The sequence below is a fragment of the Heloderma suspectum genome, chromosome 12, assembly GCF_057233095.1.
Source record: "Heloderma suspectum isolate Gila_16-S chromosome 12, 16-S_ref, whole genome shotgun sequence".
Taxonomy (NCBI): domain Eukaryota; kingdom Metazoa; phylum Chordata; class Lepidosauria; order Squamata; family Helodermatidae; genus Heloderma; species Heloderma suspectum.
In genome coordinates, this window is record NC_139469.1 from 5,740,785 (window position 1) to 5,759,413 (window position 18,629).

At 46.1% G+C, this 18,629-nt stretch overlaps 1 protein-coding gene across 2 annotated transcripts in view; it reads right to left on the reverse strand.

The window, feature by feature from the left end:
- LOC146336476 (uncharacterized) overlaps window positions 1–18,020 on the reverse strand; it is a 196,252-nt gene extending 178,232 nt beyond the window's left edge. For both annotated transcript variants that reach the window (XM_084818193.1, XM_084818192.1), the window contains exons 1-6: window positions 17,984–18,020; window positions 14,804–14,898; window positions 13,127–13,221; window positions 12,290–12,421; window positions 9,811–9,962; window positions 7,784–7,852 (exon numbers count right to left, since the gene is read on the reverse strand). In XM_084818193.1, coding sequence (XP_084674319.1) covers window positions 7,784–7,852; window positions 9,811–9,962; window positions 12,290–12,421; window positions 13,127–13,221; window positions 14,804–14,858 — 503 coding nt within the window. In that variant the 5' untranslated portion in view covers window positions 14,859–14,898; window positions 17,984–18,020. The remainder of the gene's footprint in view (window positions 1–7,783; window positions 7,853–9,810; window positions 9,963–12,289; window positions 12,422–13,126; window positions 13,222–14,803; window positions 14,899–17,983) is intronic.
- Window positions 18,021–18,629: the final 609 nt, after the last annotated feature.

An 18,629-nucleotide genomic window follows, 5' to 3' on the forward strand; every position in this document is an offset into this window, starting at 1 on the left:
GATGCTGTTAAAGTGCTGCATTCAATATGCCAACAAATCTGGAACACTCAACAATGGCCGCAAGACTGGAAACGGTCAGTTTACATTCCAATTCCAAAGAAGGGCAACGCCAAAGAGTGTTCAAACTACCGCACAATTGCGCTCATTTCACATGCCAGCAAGGTGATGCTCAAAATCCTACAAGCTAGGCTTCAGCAGTATGCGAACCGAGAACTACCGGAAGTACAAGCTGGGTTTCGAAGAGGCAGAGGAACTAGAGATCAAATCGCCAACTTTCGCTGGATCATGGAGAAAGCAAGAGAATTCCAGAAAAACGTCTATTTCTGCTTCATTGACTACGCTAAAGCCTTTGATTGTGTGGATCACAACAAACTGTGGCAATGCTTAAAGTGATGGGAGTACCAGACCACCTTACCTGTCTCCTGAGAAACCTGTACGAGGGTCAAGAAGCAACAGTAAGAACCAGACATGGAACAACCGAGTGGTTCAAAATTGGGAAAGGAGTACGACAAGGCTGCATATTGTCACCCTGCTTATTTAACTTATATGCAGAGTACATCATGAGAAACGCCGGGTTGGATGAATCACAGGTCGGAATTAAGATTGCTGGGAGAATTATCAACAACCTCAGATATGCAGACGATACCACCCTAATGGCAGAAAGCGAAGAGGATCTCAAGAGCCTCTTGTTGCGGGTGAAAGAGGAGAGTGCAAAAGCTGGTTTGAAACTCAACATTAAAAAAACTAAGATCATGGCATCTGGCTCCACCACTTCCTGGCATATAGAAGGGGAAGAAATGGAAGCAGTGACAGATTTTACTTTCTTGGGCTCCAAGATCACCGCAGATGGTGACTGTAGCCATGAAATTAAAAGACGCTTGCTCCTTGGGAGGAAAGCTATGGCAAACCTAGACAGCATAGTAAGAAGCAGAGACATCATCTTGCCTACAAAGGTCTGTCTAATCAAAGCGATGGTTTTCCCAGTAGTAATGTATGGCTGTGAGAGCTGGACTATAAGGAAGGCTGAGCGCCGAAGAATTGATGCTTTCGAACTGTGGTGCTGGAGAAGACTCTTACGAGTCCCCTGGACTGCAAGGAGGTCAGATCAGTCCATCCTAAAGGAAATCAACCCTGAGTGCTCATTGGAAGGACAGATACTGAAGCTGAAGCTCCAATATTTTGGCCACCTAATGCGAAGAGAAAACTCTCTGGAAAAGACCCTGATGCTGGGAAAGACTGAAGGCAAAAGGAGAAGGGGACGGCAGAGGGTGAGATGGCTAGATAGCATCACGGATGCAATGAATATGAACTTGAGCACGCTCCGGGAGAGAGCGCAGGACAGGAAGGCCTGGCGTGCTCTGGTCCATGGGGTCACGAAGAGTCGGACACGACTGAACAACAATATATATATATACACACACACACACACGTGCAAAAAGGCAACATTCATTAAGTTTTAACTGAGAGGCGAGCAACTTGTGGCCCTCCAGATGTTTTGGCCTAAAACTCCCATCAGCCGTAGCCAGCATAGCCAATGGTGAGGGATGATGGGGAGCTGCAGGCCAAAACATATGAAGGGCCACTAGATGCCCACCCTCTTTAACTGAAGTACTAAAGACTTCCTATTTTTCATTTCATGACTACTGCTTGCCTTTTCCTCTCTACACCTGCGTGTAATTATTTGACTTACGCCCCATCTTCCTACGCAAAAATCGCACGCAAGGCGGCCGCTTGAATACCTACATACCCACCCGTATGTAAACACACACGCACGTGCACAACGTATAAACCCTTCATGCATCTGATGAAGCAGACTCTCAATCCACAGAAGTTTATGCTATAATAAATGTGCTGACCTTTAAGGTGACACAAGACTCTTTTGTTTTTGGAGCAACTTTCGCCCAGTCACTCCGCCCACTTCTCTCTCTCTCTCTCTCTCTCTCTGCCTGTCCTACCTCACAGGGTAGTTGTGAGGATAAAAAGGGGCGGGGAGATTGGCAAGAACTTGAACTTCTTGGGAGCCAGGGCGAGGCATACATGACGTGCACAGCTCAGAGCGCGTGTGGTAAAAGTGAGATTAAAGGTTCTCTCTCGTGCCCGCATTCCTTTCACGCTTTCGCCCAGAGTTGGGTTCACACGACCCCGCCTGACCCGGGAAGCGAGAGAAGCCTTCCGACGCGCTTCCCGCTCTTCCTCAGGGCCTCCCACCTCAGGACACAAATGGGGCGGCCGCTCCCTCGCCCACATCCTCGACCCGCCGCCCCTCGCGCCACCCACCTCGCGCCCGCCTGCTTCGCTGCGGCGGCGGCCGCTCCTCCTCGCGCACATTTCAAGCCAGCCCCTCCCTCGGCGCCTCAGATTGCCTTCGCGTCCCCATTGGCTACGGGCAGGCCGCGCGCGAGCCTGCACTGGGCGCCTTATCTTTCGGTCACGACGCGGAGCCAATGAGAGCCTAATATGAATCCCTCGGCGTTTAAGCCCGCCCCTCCTCCTCTCTCCGCGTCGCGCGCTTCTGCGGCGAATGCGCGGCGAGGGCGGGGCTCGGGGAGAGCACGTGAGGCGGGCGATGATGGCGACGGTTACTGTCGAATGCAGGGAGGGGCGAAGGGGGAGCGCGCACGCGCTTTATCTCTCCCCTTCCTATTGGCCAGAAGGGTCTTTTCTCTCTATCTCTCCCGCCCCCACAGACTCGGCCAGTGAGAGTGACGTTCTCGCTTAGCGCACTGCCTCAGGACAGTGAGATGGGCAAAACTGAAGCAGGCTCAGGATAGGCGCAGAGCAGGGGCCGGGTGGTGGAGTGGGAGAAGTGATAAATGTATGCCTCGACCTTCAGCTACAATGTGTAAATATTTCCAGAGGTGGCTCACAGCATTAGGACAACATCAAAATAAACATCAAAATCAAAGAATTAAAACAGGAGGAGGAGAAGAAGCGCAGATAAAACCATCTCGACACAGCTGCTTAAAAGGACTGGGGAAATTTATTTATTTATTTGTATTTATTTATTTCATTTTTATACCACCCAATAGCTGAATCTCTCAGGGCGGTTCACAAAATTAAAAACACAAAAATACAATATAAAATATAATAGATAAAGGGCACAATCCTATGGCCGCTAGTCAGCAGCTAGATGGCCATAGAACTGACCTCCACCCCCTCCCATGCTGCCTTGTAGGCAGCACGGACCGGCTCCACGCTCGTAAGAGGAGGGCGGAGCAGCGAAAAGAACCGTTCTGGCACTTCTGTGTCGTCTGCCGTTTGCCCCCTCCCCACTCCAACTTCTTGCAGCTAGACAGCCAAAATCAGCTGTCTAGCCACAATGCAGGGCGGCTCCTCCTGCCCTGCATTGGATAGGCGGTCACCCCCGAGTTCAGAGGTGGGGCCACCTATCCAGATAGGATTGCGCCCTAATACTACAGAATAAAAATACAACCAGAGGAAAATTCAGCAGCAGTGCAGATATTTAAAACACAGTAGCACATTTAAGACAGCAGAGCCAGTGTGGTGTAGTGGTGAAAGTGTTGGACTGGGAGCTGGGAGATCCGAGTTCCAGTCCCGGTTCAGCCACGGAAGGTCACTGGGTGACTTTGGGCCAGTCACAGACTCTCAGCCCAACCTATGTCACAGGGTTGCTGTTGTGAGGATGAAATGGAGCGCAGGAGGAGAAGATAAACCACCTTGGGTTCCTTGCAAGAGGAAAAAAGGCAGGATATAAATGCAATAATTAAAATAACTGTGTGCAACCACGTCCAGTATGCTGTCCAGAAAACTTCAGTTACTGGGCAGTCCAAAAACACAGTAAATAAAATGTGCTCACCCTACTTTCTTAGTGCTCTTCTCACAGACTCCCATCTTGTCACCTTAATCTGGGATTGTAATATCCTCAGGACAGCATTTTCTTTACAGTGTTCATCCAGGGATATGGGCAATTTGTGGCCCACCAGATGTTTTGGCCTACAACTCCCATCAGCCTGAACCAGGATAGCAGATTGGGGTTTCAGTCTAATATTGTGAGGGCCACAAGTTGCCCACCCCTGCTACACCAACAGGACTGTGAAGTGTTTGCCAAGTGTCTTCTTCACTGATTGACTGTAAGCTGCTCCAGGACCCTTTTTTGGGCTATGGAGTGGGATAAAAATATTTTAGTTAAATAAGCAGTACATTGATGGGTTCTGATATAGTAGAACAAAGATGCAGCTTTACACATTCAAAAACAGATAAGAGTTCTCTCTTTCCTGGTGCAGGTTTTTGTGGGAGGTAGTTTACACATTTAGGGTGCACTCCTATGCATGTTTAGACAGAAAAAAGTCTTAACATGCATAGGATTGCACCGTTATATTTCAACGCTTTGTGCCTATGCAGCAATGCTTCTTACTGTCTATAAAAGGAAAATCTTTGTAGCAGAGTTTTAATTGCATACAAGTCTACACAACCAGTAGCGAGTAGCCACTGAAGTGTATGAGGACAGACAACTAACAATCGTGTAGAATACTCTGTTCACTCTTTCAGTTCCTCTTCCTACCCCCCATGTATCAGCAGTTTGTGGCCAGTGAACATATTCGGTCCTCAGTGGGCTATTTTGAAGTCGTCCTCCCCCCACGCCCTTAAAATATTTTTGTACTTCTTTTCCCCAAGCCTCATGTATGGGTGGTACCGTTTTGGCTACATAAGCAAAGGTCTTACAGCTTGAGGATCAGAACAGAGGGAACATTATGTCTGGAGTCTAGTCCTATTGGATCAGGTGTGGGGCAATTCTACTCTAAATATAAAATGCATTTTCAGACAGATAGTATTAATACCTTCTTACTACAGTTTTTCTTTTTAAGTTGGCTGTTGCATAACTTTTAATCAGTTGTATTGGCCAGTATATCTATTCCTAGCTTGACTATGATCTGTTTTAAAAAGGTAAAAGGTGTCCCCAACAAGTCGTGTCTGACTCTAGGGTGTGGTGCTCATCCCCGTTTCTAAGCCAAAGAGCCAGCGCTGTCCGAAGACGCTTCTGTGGTCATGTGGCCAGCGTGACTGAACACCGAGGTGCACGGAACGCTGTTACCTTTCCCGCCAAGGCGGTACCTATTTATCTACTTGCAATTTCTTGCTTTCGAACTGCTAGGTTGGCAGAAGCTGGGACTGAAGACGGGAGCTCACTCCGTCACGCGGCACTCGGGTCTCGAACTGCTGTTCTGCCGACCTTCCAGTCTGCAATTCAGCATCTTAACCACTAAGCCACCGCGGCCCCTTATGATCTGTTTTAAAGCCTGCCTATCTAACAAGTCGTACATTTTGTACTTAAAACCCATTACTTTGATAAAAGTACACTGCTCACTATAGCGAGGGAGGAAAAAATCCTGATCTAAGTGAAAAACAAATCCAATTGCCCAAATAGATTACTTAGGAACAGGGCCCACCAAAATAGCATTTTTGCCTACATTTGGGTGTAGTAGTGACTAGGTTATTGACTGGACTATGGATGGAATATGATCTTGTACTATTCCTCTGTATTATTAAATAGTTACAGACTCCTTCTGGTTAGCTGCAGGAAGGGCTGTGTCTATATTTGCCACATTCACCCTTGAAAGAAATGCATTTGCTGGAATATTTACAAGAGACAAAGTTGTGTTTATTCCTTTTAAAGGCAGGCATAAAAATATTGGCATAAAACAAGCTTCTCTTCATTGTGACATCCTGTGGCTGAATCTGATACTGCAACCCAGAGTCCCATAGTTACTGGGAAGTCGTGAAGAAACACTTCACCCAACTACAGAGGAGCTGTCATCTCATAGCTAAAAATTAGTGTTCTCATATGGTTACCAGAATAAATCCAGTAAAATAGCATTCATGGATGGTGTCTGTTCCCACCCATGGACTGCTGTGGCATGTCATGTTAGGAGCAGTCTTCCTAACCCCATACCCTCCTAGTGAGAATTTGGCAGAGAGGATAAGAATGCACACAGATCTTGGTTTAGGGCACAATCCTATCTATTTTTAGACAGCAAAAAGTCCTAGAATGACAAGAGCTGTAGGACTTTTTCTGTCTAAATATGCATAGGATTGTAGCCTAAGGGCACAATCCTATGGGGATAGGTGGCCGCCTCCAAACTCGGAGGCGACAGCCTATCCAGTGCAGGGCAGGAGAAGCATGGAGGGGATCGTTCCCTTCTTCTGCTCTGCATTTGCAGCTGTCTAGCTGTGGGAATGTGGAGTGAGGGAGGAGGCTGCCGGACGACACATAGGATGTGTTGTACTGGCATTTCGGCCTTCCCTGCCCCGGAACACCTCATTTTGCCCACTCCAAGCTCCTGTTCTGAACACAGGGCTGTTTTGCGCTGCCTCTAAGGCAGCATGGAATGGGGGGGGAAGATCGGTTCTCTGGGAACCGCGGGCTCTGAGGTCAGTTCCTGGAAAACCACATATCCTATGGCTGTCTAGGAGCCATAGGATTGCTCCCTTAGTTGCTTACTGGACTTACTTGCTGCTACTGTCGGTGCATTATAGTATGTCTATTCCTTTCTGCTTGTAGCATTCTAATTTGGATTACACAGGTTTGCTTTCAGGGGTCCCCATGACTGAAGCTCCAGAGAACACCTACTATTGCCAGAAGTCAGTTTATTGAGAAGGAACGTACATACAAAAGTAGTATAGAAAAGCTGCAGAAGTTTTAGAGAGCTAAATATTGACAGCAGTCAACAGACTAAGGTAGTTTTGGACCCAGGCTGTAGGACATCAGCTTTTTGGTTTGCACCTGAAACAGAGAACAGTGCAGTTAGCCAGCCACAAGCTATAGCTAACGAAGAATAACTCCTTTCTCAGAGAGGTGTCTGTACCAGTCTTCCCTAACCTGGGGCCTCCAGATGTGTTTGACTACAATTCCCATGATCCCCAGCCAGATAGGCTGGCCAGGGATTATGGGAGCTGTAGTCCAACATTTCTGGAGGCACCAGGGTAGGGAAGGGTGGTCTACATTTAAGTAGTGCCCACTCCAAAATTCATGTTTTCCAGCTTGAATTTCAGGCGAGTGCTTTAAAACAGTCCTACAAACAATCCCTTTTCACAAGAGAAGACTGTAAAGATCTAGGCTTTCAGCTTCTTGGAAAGACTTAATGTGAGCATTTATCATCATGTAAAAACATTGTTTAAGCTTTTCTTCATAGTTTTCTGAAGTTCAGCTAGCAGTCAAAAATACCAGTTTTGCTTAACAAAAACATTCTAGTTCCCTGCATCCTTACTCAATCCGATCATTTTGAATATTGCAATAAAGCTTACATGTAAACATTTACAAACATTTGCTCTTGTTTAAAGCATCATAAGACTGTTTTGATTCTTATTTTTTAAATGGTCATGGGCTAAACAAAGGTTAAAGGGTCTGATAGATCTTGGGGTGATTTTGATGTCCTGCTCCCAATAATTCAAACAAGAGCAAATTAAAACAGTTCTGCCACCATAACCTGCCCCTCCACAATAAAATACAATGATTAACTTGTTGGCTTTTGCCTGTGTGTTAACTCTGTGTATTGTGTTAAGAATCCCCAATCTGTACTCATTCAAGACGTAGAGTTATACTTGTACAGGTATGTCACCCTAGAGGAAGCAGTAGCTAAATCAGGTTATGCCCCCTAAGCCACTGTTTTGCACCTGATTCTGGTGGATGGATCCCAAGAGCTTGAGCAAAAAAACAGGAATAGATCCCCCAAGCTGGAAATCTGACCACTCCTTTGGTACACTACAGAGACACACAAAACTTTGGGATCACTGAAGACTGGAGAAACACAGCACTGGCATTTACCTGTTTTGAAGAAACTGATAGTTCGGAGACATCTTGTTGGATTCCAGCGATCTCATTAGAGCAGCACATCTGCAAGGAAACAGCTAAACTCAGCATTCTTTTTTATCAGCCAGCTGTGCTGTTTGCGTTTTGAGCAGCATTGCCCCTTTGATTATTCCTGAAGCCTCGCTGCACAGAGCAAAGGGTTCTTTGGCTATGGGGGAAACATTCTGCCATATGAGAAGGAAGCTACTATGATTCACAAGCCAATTGGAAAGGGCAACCCACAGAAGCCCAGTACAGATAGTAAGGGTCTAACTTTCCAGGCCCACAGTGTCCTCAACTGGGATAGGCAACCTTTTGCAGCTGTGGGCACATTTGGCTGTTTAAGGAAATTGTCCTGGGCACCACCACATAATGGCTGCCACGGGAGGCTTGGCAAAGGATAAGTCACCTGCCCCAAAGACAGAGTACAAGGCAGAGGCGGGGTCTGAGCACCCACACACTAAACAATTGCTTTTTACCAGCAGTTTTCAGCACCAACAGAAACCTGCTGCACAGCGGCCCCAGCTGCCAGGAAGAAAATGTTAGTTTTTTTTAATGTGAGAGGTAGGGCACTGTGGTGGATACCAAAACAGGTGTATCGGGACACAACTTTTTTGCGGTGTGTGTGTGTGTGTGCTGTATTTAAGTTTGTTCATATATGACTTGTATGTCTATTACACACACACACCCCTACTAAAAACATCCAGGTGGGCCTCTGCAGGTAACAGCACCCTCCAAATGGCTTCTCCTGCAGATCCTTCTTTGCAGGCACATTCATAGTGAGACAGTTTTTGATTGTATGGTTTTATGTATTATCTTGTATTTAAATTGTGTCTGTACTTATTGCAACTTTACATTACAGACTAACATACAAAGATAGTTAACAAAATATAGAGACAGCCTCTCATCTCACTCACAGCTGCTTGTAGCATTTCTGACCTAGCGCTGAGCTGGACACTCTCCCTCCAGTGCAAGCTATCTGGGGTTATTCAGTGCCATGTGCACTCCGCAAGTGCACACTATTGCTTCCCATGCACTACCGCTGAACCCTGGCTCCAACTCTGCTGAGGAACTGGCACCACAGATGCGCTCGTATTGCGAACTAGGCACGTAGAAGAACATCAGTATTGTGACGAGCTTGGGGTCAGTCTAAATTACCTTCCAGGGTTCCCTTCTAACTCAGTGCCTCTGATTATAAAAAGACTGAGGATTCTCCCCATCTCTAACTCTTGAACTGGTGGCTTTTGTTCTACTGGGCCAAAAGGAGGAGCCGAGTGAGGCCTGTGGTGTAGTGGAAGTCAGGTTGGAAGAGAGTGGATCCAAGATGGAGGAGCAAGCTGATTTTGGCTCTCTGTAGCAAATCCCTGGGTAGCTGAGGGGGAGCAGGGATCTGTTGGACTGGGAACGCTGTGGACCCTCATCTTGAGTACAGGGTAAATAAACCTTTTATGAAAGAAAGACCACAAGTCCCCAGTGTCCTCCTTCTCAGGAAACTGAAATCCGAGTAAGTGCTGACGCCCACGAAACTTCTCACCTCTCAGGAGTGGAGTGCACGAGCATAACAGTATTTCTGTATTTCAGAGTGCTTTCATTTGTACTTCTGCATTGGGAGTCACAAAGCTATAATATTCCCATTCTGCAGGCAAGATATTAGGGCCGAGTAACGTCAGCCTTTCCTGCTGTCCATAACGGAGCAGGGAAACAGAACCTATGTTCAACTGGACACAAATCCCAGTATTAGCATGCTAAACCTGCCAGACATCTGCCTGATATGGTATCAGTTGCAAGGGAAAAAAACAAGATGCAAATTGGCTTGCAAAAGGTCATGTAAAGGAAGCAAGGCTGTCAGGCCAAGCATACTGGGCGATGGTCTGCTCTGAGGTATTCAGAAGTTCTGCTGGCTTTAAACACCCTCTTTAACTTGACTCAAAAACTGGAAACGTTGTCTGCACCCAGTGGCTTGGGGACACGGAGATGGCAGCTTCCCAAGCCAGTAGCCTTACCCTGCTCTTGACATGGCCTGGCTTTGTCCTTGGCAGGCGTGATCCAGAGGGTGCCGATGCTGGAGACAGAAGTTCCCGTGACACTGTTCACAAACCAGCTTCATCATCTCTTTCTTTTTGCAGCCTGGTTTGAAGCACTTGTTTGTGAAGATCTAGAGGCCCAAAACATCCAGTTAAAGCTAGAGCAGGCTCAGCTGAGAGTCTTGCACATCCCCTGCACACTTACTACCATTTTAAAGTTGCAGCACTAGGCACATATTCCAGGGGAGCAAACCCCGTATCACGAAAGTGGGGCTTCTGAGTAAACGTGCCTAGGATTGCACTGTTAAGGTACAATCCAGTAAAAGGATCTGGCATCCCCATAGTCCATTTACAGCTACTTCTTACTGAAATCCTAACCGTGGTCCAGACAAGTCAGGAATATAAGACCTTTTGTACAGAAAGCTATTTCCACACTTCTATTTGTAAGACGAGTGACTTGATCAGTTCTGCGGGAGGCACGTTCAAAGTTGTGTCTTATACAATTTGCTACCTCTGCTATACAGAACATATGAAAATCACAAATTGCCCACCAGCACTATAAGTCTACCATGTAATCAGAAGGCAGCTTAGGTTTTACAAGTCTTTCCACATACTCCTGGCAACAAGCAACTAGTGTTCTGCAACCAGGATTTATTTATTTAATTAGATTTATATCCCACCTTTCATCCTCCAAAGAACCCAAGGCAGTTTACACGATCTTCCTGCACTCCATTTTATCCTCACAGCAACCCTGCGAGGTAGGCTAAGCCAGGAGTCAGTGACTGGCCCAAAGTCACCCAGCGAGCTTCATGGCCAAGTGGGACTAGAACCTGGATCTCCTGAGTCCCGATCCAACACTCTAACTGCTACGCCGTGCAGGGTCTCTTCTGACTCATTTACTCACTCAAGGCACTTCACAGTACAACAATTATGGTAAGAACTCATGCAACGTGTCATGGTCCATCCAGCCTGCAGTGTCCCTGCTCTCATTCCCCTTGCCATGAACCAGCCACAAAGGGAATGCGAGAGAAAAATTGGTACAGGGAGATTCTCACACAAGCCACCAGCCACCATGCTATCTCTGGTCAGGCCTCCGACCTCATGCACGCACTCAAACTGCAGCTCTTTTGTTTCTTGCTGTGATGTGGCTGCAAAAATAAGTGTGCTGCACCAAAATTCCTGAACACAGAACGCGGCAGCTAGAGCTTCTTTCTGAAAGACACTCCCACCGATATACGCTGGTCAGGCCTCCAAACTTCAGACACCCACTTCTCAGGTGGCAGCACCACTGATCGCCATGCACCACAGTTGCAGGAGAAATGCCCTGTCTCATGTGGAAAGCTCCCACTGGTGCCAATGGGAGTATTTCCTAACCTTAATGTGGCAGGCAGCTAGTGAGGGGAGGCAGGTGAATGTGTGAGAAGGGATTTATGAATGGCTTGGTGCAAATGGAGGGCTTTTCTACATGTGCACTCATCATTCCCTACTCACAGTTGATTACAGGTTCTTTAGATGATGTCAAGACCCTCCACCTTCACTTCTGTGTCTAAGCAGAACTTTCAGTGAGTGGTTTGGGTTTTTTTTAGAGCATTCAAAAATGCAGCATTCAATTGTGAAAAGAAAACGTTTTTTCCTACTTGTGTAATTGTGTTTTTTCTGTGATAGCACAATGCCACCTAGAGGTTATGTACCAGAAAAGCAGGAAACGAAAACACTCTTCATCGAGTGCTTGGATCTCAATTCTGCAACAAAACCAAAAGGGGACACAACTGATTGACAGCCAATTAACAATATTGGGTAGAAAATCTCTGAGAGGATAGAAGGGCTGGCAGAAAAAGAGAAAAGGGTGTCCCTGCCCATTTTTGGTTCCCCCCGCCCCGCCGGTACACATCCCCTGACAGCTTCACCCTGAAGGAATATGCTCCTCAACTTAAATGTTTCCCCATCCATTCTATACATGCAATCACTAAACAAAAGCAATTTTCTTCAAATACCTGGAGGCCAGCAAAGAGGAACCCAGGGCTTCTTGTGGTGGGGGGCAGGAGGTGAGGGTTTGTGATTCTGAAGTTGAGGTGCCAACTAGGAAAGTATAACCCATGGTTCCATCAAATTTGGGAAAGACTGAAAAACCTGGAGAGAGCCAGTATGGTATAGTGGCGAGAGTGTTGTATTGGGCCTTGGGAGACCTGGGTTCTAGCCCCCACTCGGCCATGAAGCCGACTGGGTGACTTTGGGCCAGTCACTGACTCTCAGCATAACCTACCTCACAGGGTTGTTGTGAGGATAAAACGGAGGAGGACCATGTAAGCCATCTTGGGTTCCATGCAAGAAGAAAAAAGGCAGGGTAGAAGTGTAATAATAAAAATACAGAGCAAAGTTCTCAAAGTGGTGGTTAATCTTAGCTGCCATGCATGTACAACATGGGAGGGTTTTTGTTGCTTTTTAAAAAGTTCCTTACCTTTTGTTTCTGCTGGGCAGAATCATGTTTACAGTCTCTGTCCATATGGGCCCCAACAACCACATCAGGCATCTCCCCCTTTCTTACTGGGACGGGCGTGTTACAAAGAGGACAGACTGGAACCTGCACATCCTAAAATGACAACCAGATTTTAAGTTAGAAAAGACAGTAGCAGAAACCCCAAAGTGTTAAGACAGTCTGCCCTCCAAGAATATTGAACTGCAATTCCCATCAATCCCAGACAACATGGCTCCTGGTGAAAAATCTTGGGATTTGTAGTCTAAAACACCTGGAGGCCACCAGTTTGGGGAAAGCTGTGTTAAGACAAGGCTATTTCCCACACTTTCCAAGACTGGGCACTCTTAACAGATCCGCATGCTGGACCAAGCAACCCACTTTGTGAATTCATGGCTCTAAACTGGGGATACATCACCTCACACTTTCAGCCACGATTCCAGCCCTGCTTCGAAACCTGGCACGACTCGAGATATGTTTGGATTACCCCAAAAGCCACTTGCTGTGGTCGTTTCTAGGAGTCAAGGTCTGTTTTCCTCTCCAAGCATCACAAGCCTACAGAAACTCAGCTACGCCCCTTCTCCCAGGCGCACTTTCCACTCCCTTGCTAACCTTCATTTCTCCCTTCACAAGAATATTTCAGGTTGTCAATTCCTTGGGGAAGAGACCTGTCTGGCCTCCTTATGGTACACAGCATCATGGAACAGCAGGAGTGCTGCATCAATACATGGGATTTTTAAAGCATCACTATCTAGCAACGCAATGCTGTGCTTCCATGTCACATGCTGGTCATGTGCCATGCTTTTCGTGTGCATATATTACCTTCTTGTACGCAGAAGAGCACTTGTGCCGGTTATATGCAATGTGGTTTTTGCAGAAGACCTCCTCACATGCATCACATTGCAGGGGAAGAAAGTCTAGAAAGAAGAGAACCAACGTGTAGCACAAGGCCGTAATGCATATTTGCCTACCGAGACCCTAATGTCATCATCTGGGGCCCTTCAGGCGCCCCCGCCAAACGGTGCAAAGCAGTGGCTTCAACTGAGAGGGCCTTTTCAGTGGCAGCACCTCATCTGTGGAATGTCCTCTGCAGAGAGGTTCACCTGGCGCCTACATTGTGGTCCTTTTGGCACCTGGTGAACCTATTTTCCCAGGCATTTTAGGAACCGTTTTTAGTGCTTTTAGACCTTTACGCAGTTTTATCCCTGCTGCCGATTTTATCTTCTGGTTTTATTATGTGCTGCAGCGAATTTTAACTTGGTTTTTATCTAACTTGTTTTAGTTTGTTTTTACTCAACAGGTTTACATGCTATTTTGTATTTTTATGTTTTAATTTGTACACTACCCAGAGAGCTTAGATTATTGGCCGGTTTAAAAACATTAACAGAAAAATAAAAACAAGACTATTAAATGTAGGACTATCTTACAGCGAAGATCACTGTCCTACATTTAACCGTCTCTGAAGAGCCAGATATTCACATGGAAAACTGTTCTGACATTTATGTCTACTTACGGAAAAGAACTCATGTATTTTTTTTTTATTACCAATTACCACTAGCTTCCTTTAAAACCTATAAATATTATAGTCTGCTGTTCCTCTAGAAATAGCTGAATGTAGCATACACAGCTTATTTTTGTTTTAAAACCTAATGCTTCCAACAGACCGAAGTTCAAAACAGCTCTCAATTTTAAAAATGCAACCCTTCTAGGTACATTAGGGTTAACAATCACTGCCTCAGGCCAGTCACCAACAGTGCAATCTTTTTCATGTCTACTTAGAAGCAAGCCCCACTGAATTCAATGGAATTTACTCCCTGGCAAGTGTATATAAGATTACAGCCTAAGTGAGCTTTACAGCTGAGCAAAATTTGAATCCAGATCTCCCACACATTAACTACTATACCACACTGGCTTTAGTAGTCTCCATACACTAGTCTGGCCTTGAAATATCTGCGTTCAAACCCCAATTCATTAGTTTTACAAACATTCAGAACAGCTGCCTATATTTTCTTATTTTCCTTCTTCATCCCTTTTTCCTTTTCTGTCTTTTTCAATTGCAAGCCGAGGGCAGGGACTGTGTTTTATTGATACATGAGCCACTCTAGGAGCCTGAGAGAGTATAAATGCTTTAGGGTGCAATCTTATGCATGTTTAGACAGAGAAAAGGCCTACAACTCCCAGCATGCCCCAGCCAGCTGCTGGCTGGGGCATGCCGGGTGTTGCAAGCCTTTTCTCTGGCTAAACATGCATAGGATTGCGCTCTTAAACAAGTAATAAATAAGCAGTTTTATGGCATGTTTTTAAAGTGTAAGCCACTTTGGAAAGTGTGAGAGGCAACACATTAATAAGTAGGGGTTTGTTTGTTTTTTAAAATTTGTGAGCACCTCTGGACTGCTGCTGCCCCTTTCAGCTCTGGCTGCTAGAAGACACTCCACTGTTAAGGAAATATTTTTTTTAAAAGGTCTAAATACAACTCACTGCATGTCAGTGCGTTCTTACCCAACTGCTTGCAAGTCTTCTCAGAACAGTGTTTACCCAAGTCCAGGAATTCCATTATTAGGAAACTGCCTGCTTCTCTTTGACGTCTTTGCCACCTACAAGAAGATGGTTTACAAGTTCAAATGCTTTGGCTTTCCAGCAGTACACAGCCACATACAGTGCTCCTTCACACGGAGCTTTTATCCTACAACTGACACTGCTCCTTCACGGAAGTTTGCAGGCTCTTTACATGATGCCGTTATCATTCAAGGCGCCTCCTGCACTAAATGCCCTTTGTTCCATTTTTAAATAGATAGCAGATCATGAGCTATCAAATTACCCCGTTGTGTCCCACTTAGGTTTCCGCCGTGAAAAAAGGGAAACCAGCAAGAAGAGGAGCGAGACCAATGAAAGATAATGGAAGACTTAGATACGGGGAAGGGGGTAGGGGAGAAGGAAGCATGTGAAAAAGGGAGTCGTTGTGATTCTGCATTTAAAACAGAGCAGAAAGCCCCGTTTTAAATGCAGGATTTTAGGCTGGTATAGAGATGCCCACAGTGTATCTTTTGGGCTCTGTTATCCTCACACCTGAAGATCACTGATAATATCAGATTTAGAAAGAGCAAGTTGTCTGCGGTAATTTAAGAGTCACTCCCAAACAGGGAAGATTTCACAGAAGTTGGTTTCCCCCCTTCCAAACCACAAATGACCAACAACTGTATTGTGCAGGCAAGCAGGCTGGTAAGCACTGGCATGTTTGCAAGGCTAACTAATATCCTAGTAAAACAAGATGCACAATATGTTATTGAAAGTGCCTATGAACTCAGCATCAATAAGAAAAGCCTGGCCATAACATATAAGCTTGGAGAAAAGGCGAGTAAGGAGAGACATGATGGAGGTGTACAAAACCTATGCCTGGTGTGGAGAAAGTAGATAGGGAGACCTTTTTCTCCCATTCTCGTAATATTAGAACCTGGGGTCATCCCATGAAGCTGATTGGGGGGAAGTTCAGGACAGATCAAAGGAAGGACTTCTTCACACAGCGCATAGTTTAACTTTGGAATTAGCTTCCTGAAGACGTAGCAATGGCCACCAATTTGGATGGCTTCAAAAGGGGATCGGACAAATTCTGGGAGGAGAAGGTTATCAGTGGCTACTAGTCCCAATGGCTCTATGCTAACTCCAGTATCAGAGGCAGTCTGCCTATCTACACCAGTTGCTGGGGAACATGGACCAGAGGGTGCTGTTGCATTCATGCCCTGCTTGTGGGTTTCCTGTGGGCAGCTGGTTGGCCACTGTGGGAACAGAATGCTGGACTAAATGGACCCTTGGTCTGATGCAGCAGGGCTGCTCTTAGGTTCTTACAAGGAGATGAAAGAAGGAGTATAATAGCTGCTTTCTAAATACATTTCAGCCAAGTTAAAGTTCGCCCTGTGAGACATTTCTGCCACCCCCATCACAGGAAACAGGGGCACCAGCAACTCTTCACAGGAGAAGAGAAGTAGCTCAGTGGTAAAGCAGCTGTTCTGCATGCACAAGGTCTCAGGTTCAATCCCCAGCATCTTCAAGTAGGGCTGGAAAAACTCCTGCCTGCAACCCTGGAGAGCCACTGCTGCCAGTCAGAGTCAACAATACTGGGCTAGATGGACCAAGGGGCTGACTCAGTAGAAGGCAGCTTCCTGTGTGTGTTCACCCAGCTATGTGAACAGATCCATGGCCTTGTCAAAAGTTGCATTACAGACAGCAAAAACAAGGGAGATACAAGCCATTGCAGAAAAGGGAATATAGACTATTATGAAACAAAAACAGGAGGAGGGGAGTTGAATTGAGGGAGGAGGAAGAGAATCAGGAAAGGTACACACTGCTAAGGACAGATGCTAGGCACTTGTATTACACAGAGCCATCAGTGAAATTCAAGCAACTCTTTTCAGAACCACATAAGCTAAGATAGGGAAGCTGATTCTTCCCCAACCTGATGTCCTCTAGACAGGTTTTGAGTATAACTCACATCACCCCCAGCCAGCATGCTCAGTGGTCAGGAATGATGGAAGCTGTAGTCCAAAACGTAAGTAGAGCACCAGGCTGGGGAATTACCACTGAAGGAGTTTCAGCCAAGATTTCACTAGGGTGGGGAGAAGGGAGGAGGTGAAAAAGTTAACAAGGATCACCCGGGAAACAAGATTTATGAACCCAGCACCAAGAGTGAGCACAAAATAACAAAGGAAAAGATTCCCTGACCACAGAACTGGTCCTTTTTAAAGGGGAGGGGCATTTTATGTTTGCTCTATAAGAACGCCACTCAGCTTGTACTAAATGGGGCAAAGGGAGAAGAAAGAGCAACTATATAGACTGGTGGGGATGAGGGAGAGGGCCTTTTCTGTGGTGGCCTCCACTCTGTGGAACTCCCTCCCTAGGGAACTCCGTCATGCCCCCTCTTTAATGAGCTTCCGTTGTGCATTAAAAACGTGGTTGTTCAGACAGGCATTTGGGGTGGGTTAGGGTATTTTAGAAAATGTTTTTATTGTAGAATTTTATTGTTTTAAACTGTTTTATTGTGTGTTGTACATCACCCAGAGTGGCTGGGTGACCAGCCAGATGGGCAATTAACAAATTTAATAATAATAATAAAAATAAAATAAAAATATTATTTTGAAATAAATTCTGAAAGAAAACCTTGGACAACTGCCTGCTTTGCTGATCATACATCTCATATAAGCCAAGTCAATCATTGTTTATTATACCATCACAGAGCCATTCACATTTTTTGTTTTATTTATTACATTTCTATACCACCCATTAGCCAAAGTTCTCTGGGCAGTTTACAAGTCAAAGCTTAAAAACAGAAAAATACAGTAGCATAGCGAAACGTAACTACAAAAATATAGGCTTAAGACAGAAATGTAAGAAACAGAATGCTACCAAAATAAACAATTTTATTGAAATTGTTTAGCTGTTCTGAATTTTCTGTGCAAAAACAGTTACACTATGTTTTATTACCTTGCATTTCGTGGCAAGTAATTCTGGCAAACCACCCAGAGAACTTCAGTTATTAGAAAGCATAATAATAATAAATAACAAGAAAAATAGGAACATAGTATACAGAAGCAGTCAGCAAGAAAGAAGGGAAAAACCAAGCATCAAGAACTAAAGGGGAACCCAAGTGCCCTAGACTACCCAACTGGGGCCTTCCCCGTCACTCACCAGACCACACAGAACACTACGCGCTTCCTCCCGATCCAACAGAGCGCAGCACCAAGAGCTTTATATAGCTGAGTCCTATTTGCTGAGTCATCCTTCACTTCCGCTTCTCCAAGAGGAGCCGCCCGTGACGTCATATCACAGCCCACCAATCGAGGCCGTCCCTGTAGTTTCTGCTGAATCACGGCGCGTCCAGACGCAGGGATAGGGCGCTCGCCGTGGGGTGAATTGTGCTGAGTCAGCGTTCTCGCCCTCCGGTCCGCCGCCACGCGGCTTAAAGAGGTCCCGGGGCCGCCTCGTGCCACGGTCAGGCTCCCACGCCTTCTCCCGCTTTCCCAGAGCAATCTTGCTATGTGTCTACTCGGATGTAAGCCTCGCTGACTTCAGTTGGGCTTATCCCCACGTATAATAGTAGGGCTGCAGCCTCGCTGCTGAGTCCGACGGACAGCGGTAAAGCTTACTTCTGAGTAAACGTGCAATAGGATCGCGCTGCGAAGGAGTAGGCTGGGTAAGATCGGGCTGTAAATGCTCTCTGCGTCACTCCGGCTTTTCCGTGGAAGAATGCGGTTGGTCACAGAACGCAGCCCCGAGGAGGGAGCAAAATGCGCTTTCGCGTTTTCTTGGACATTCGGGGGGGGGGGGGCGCGCT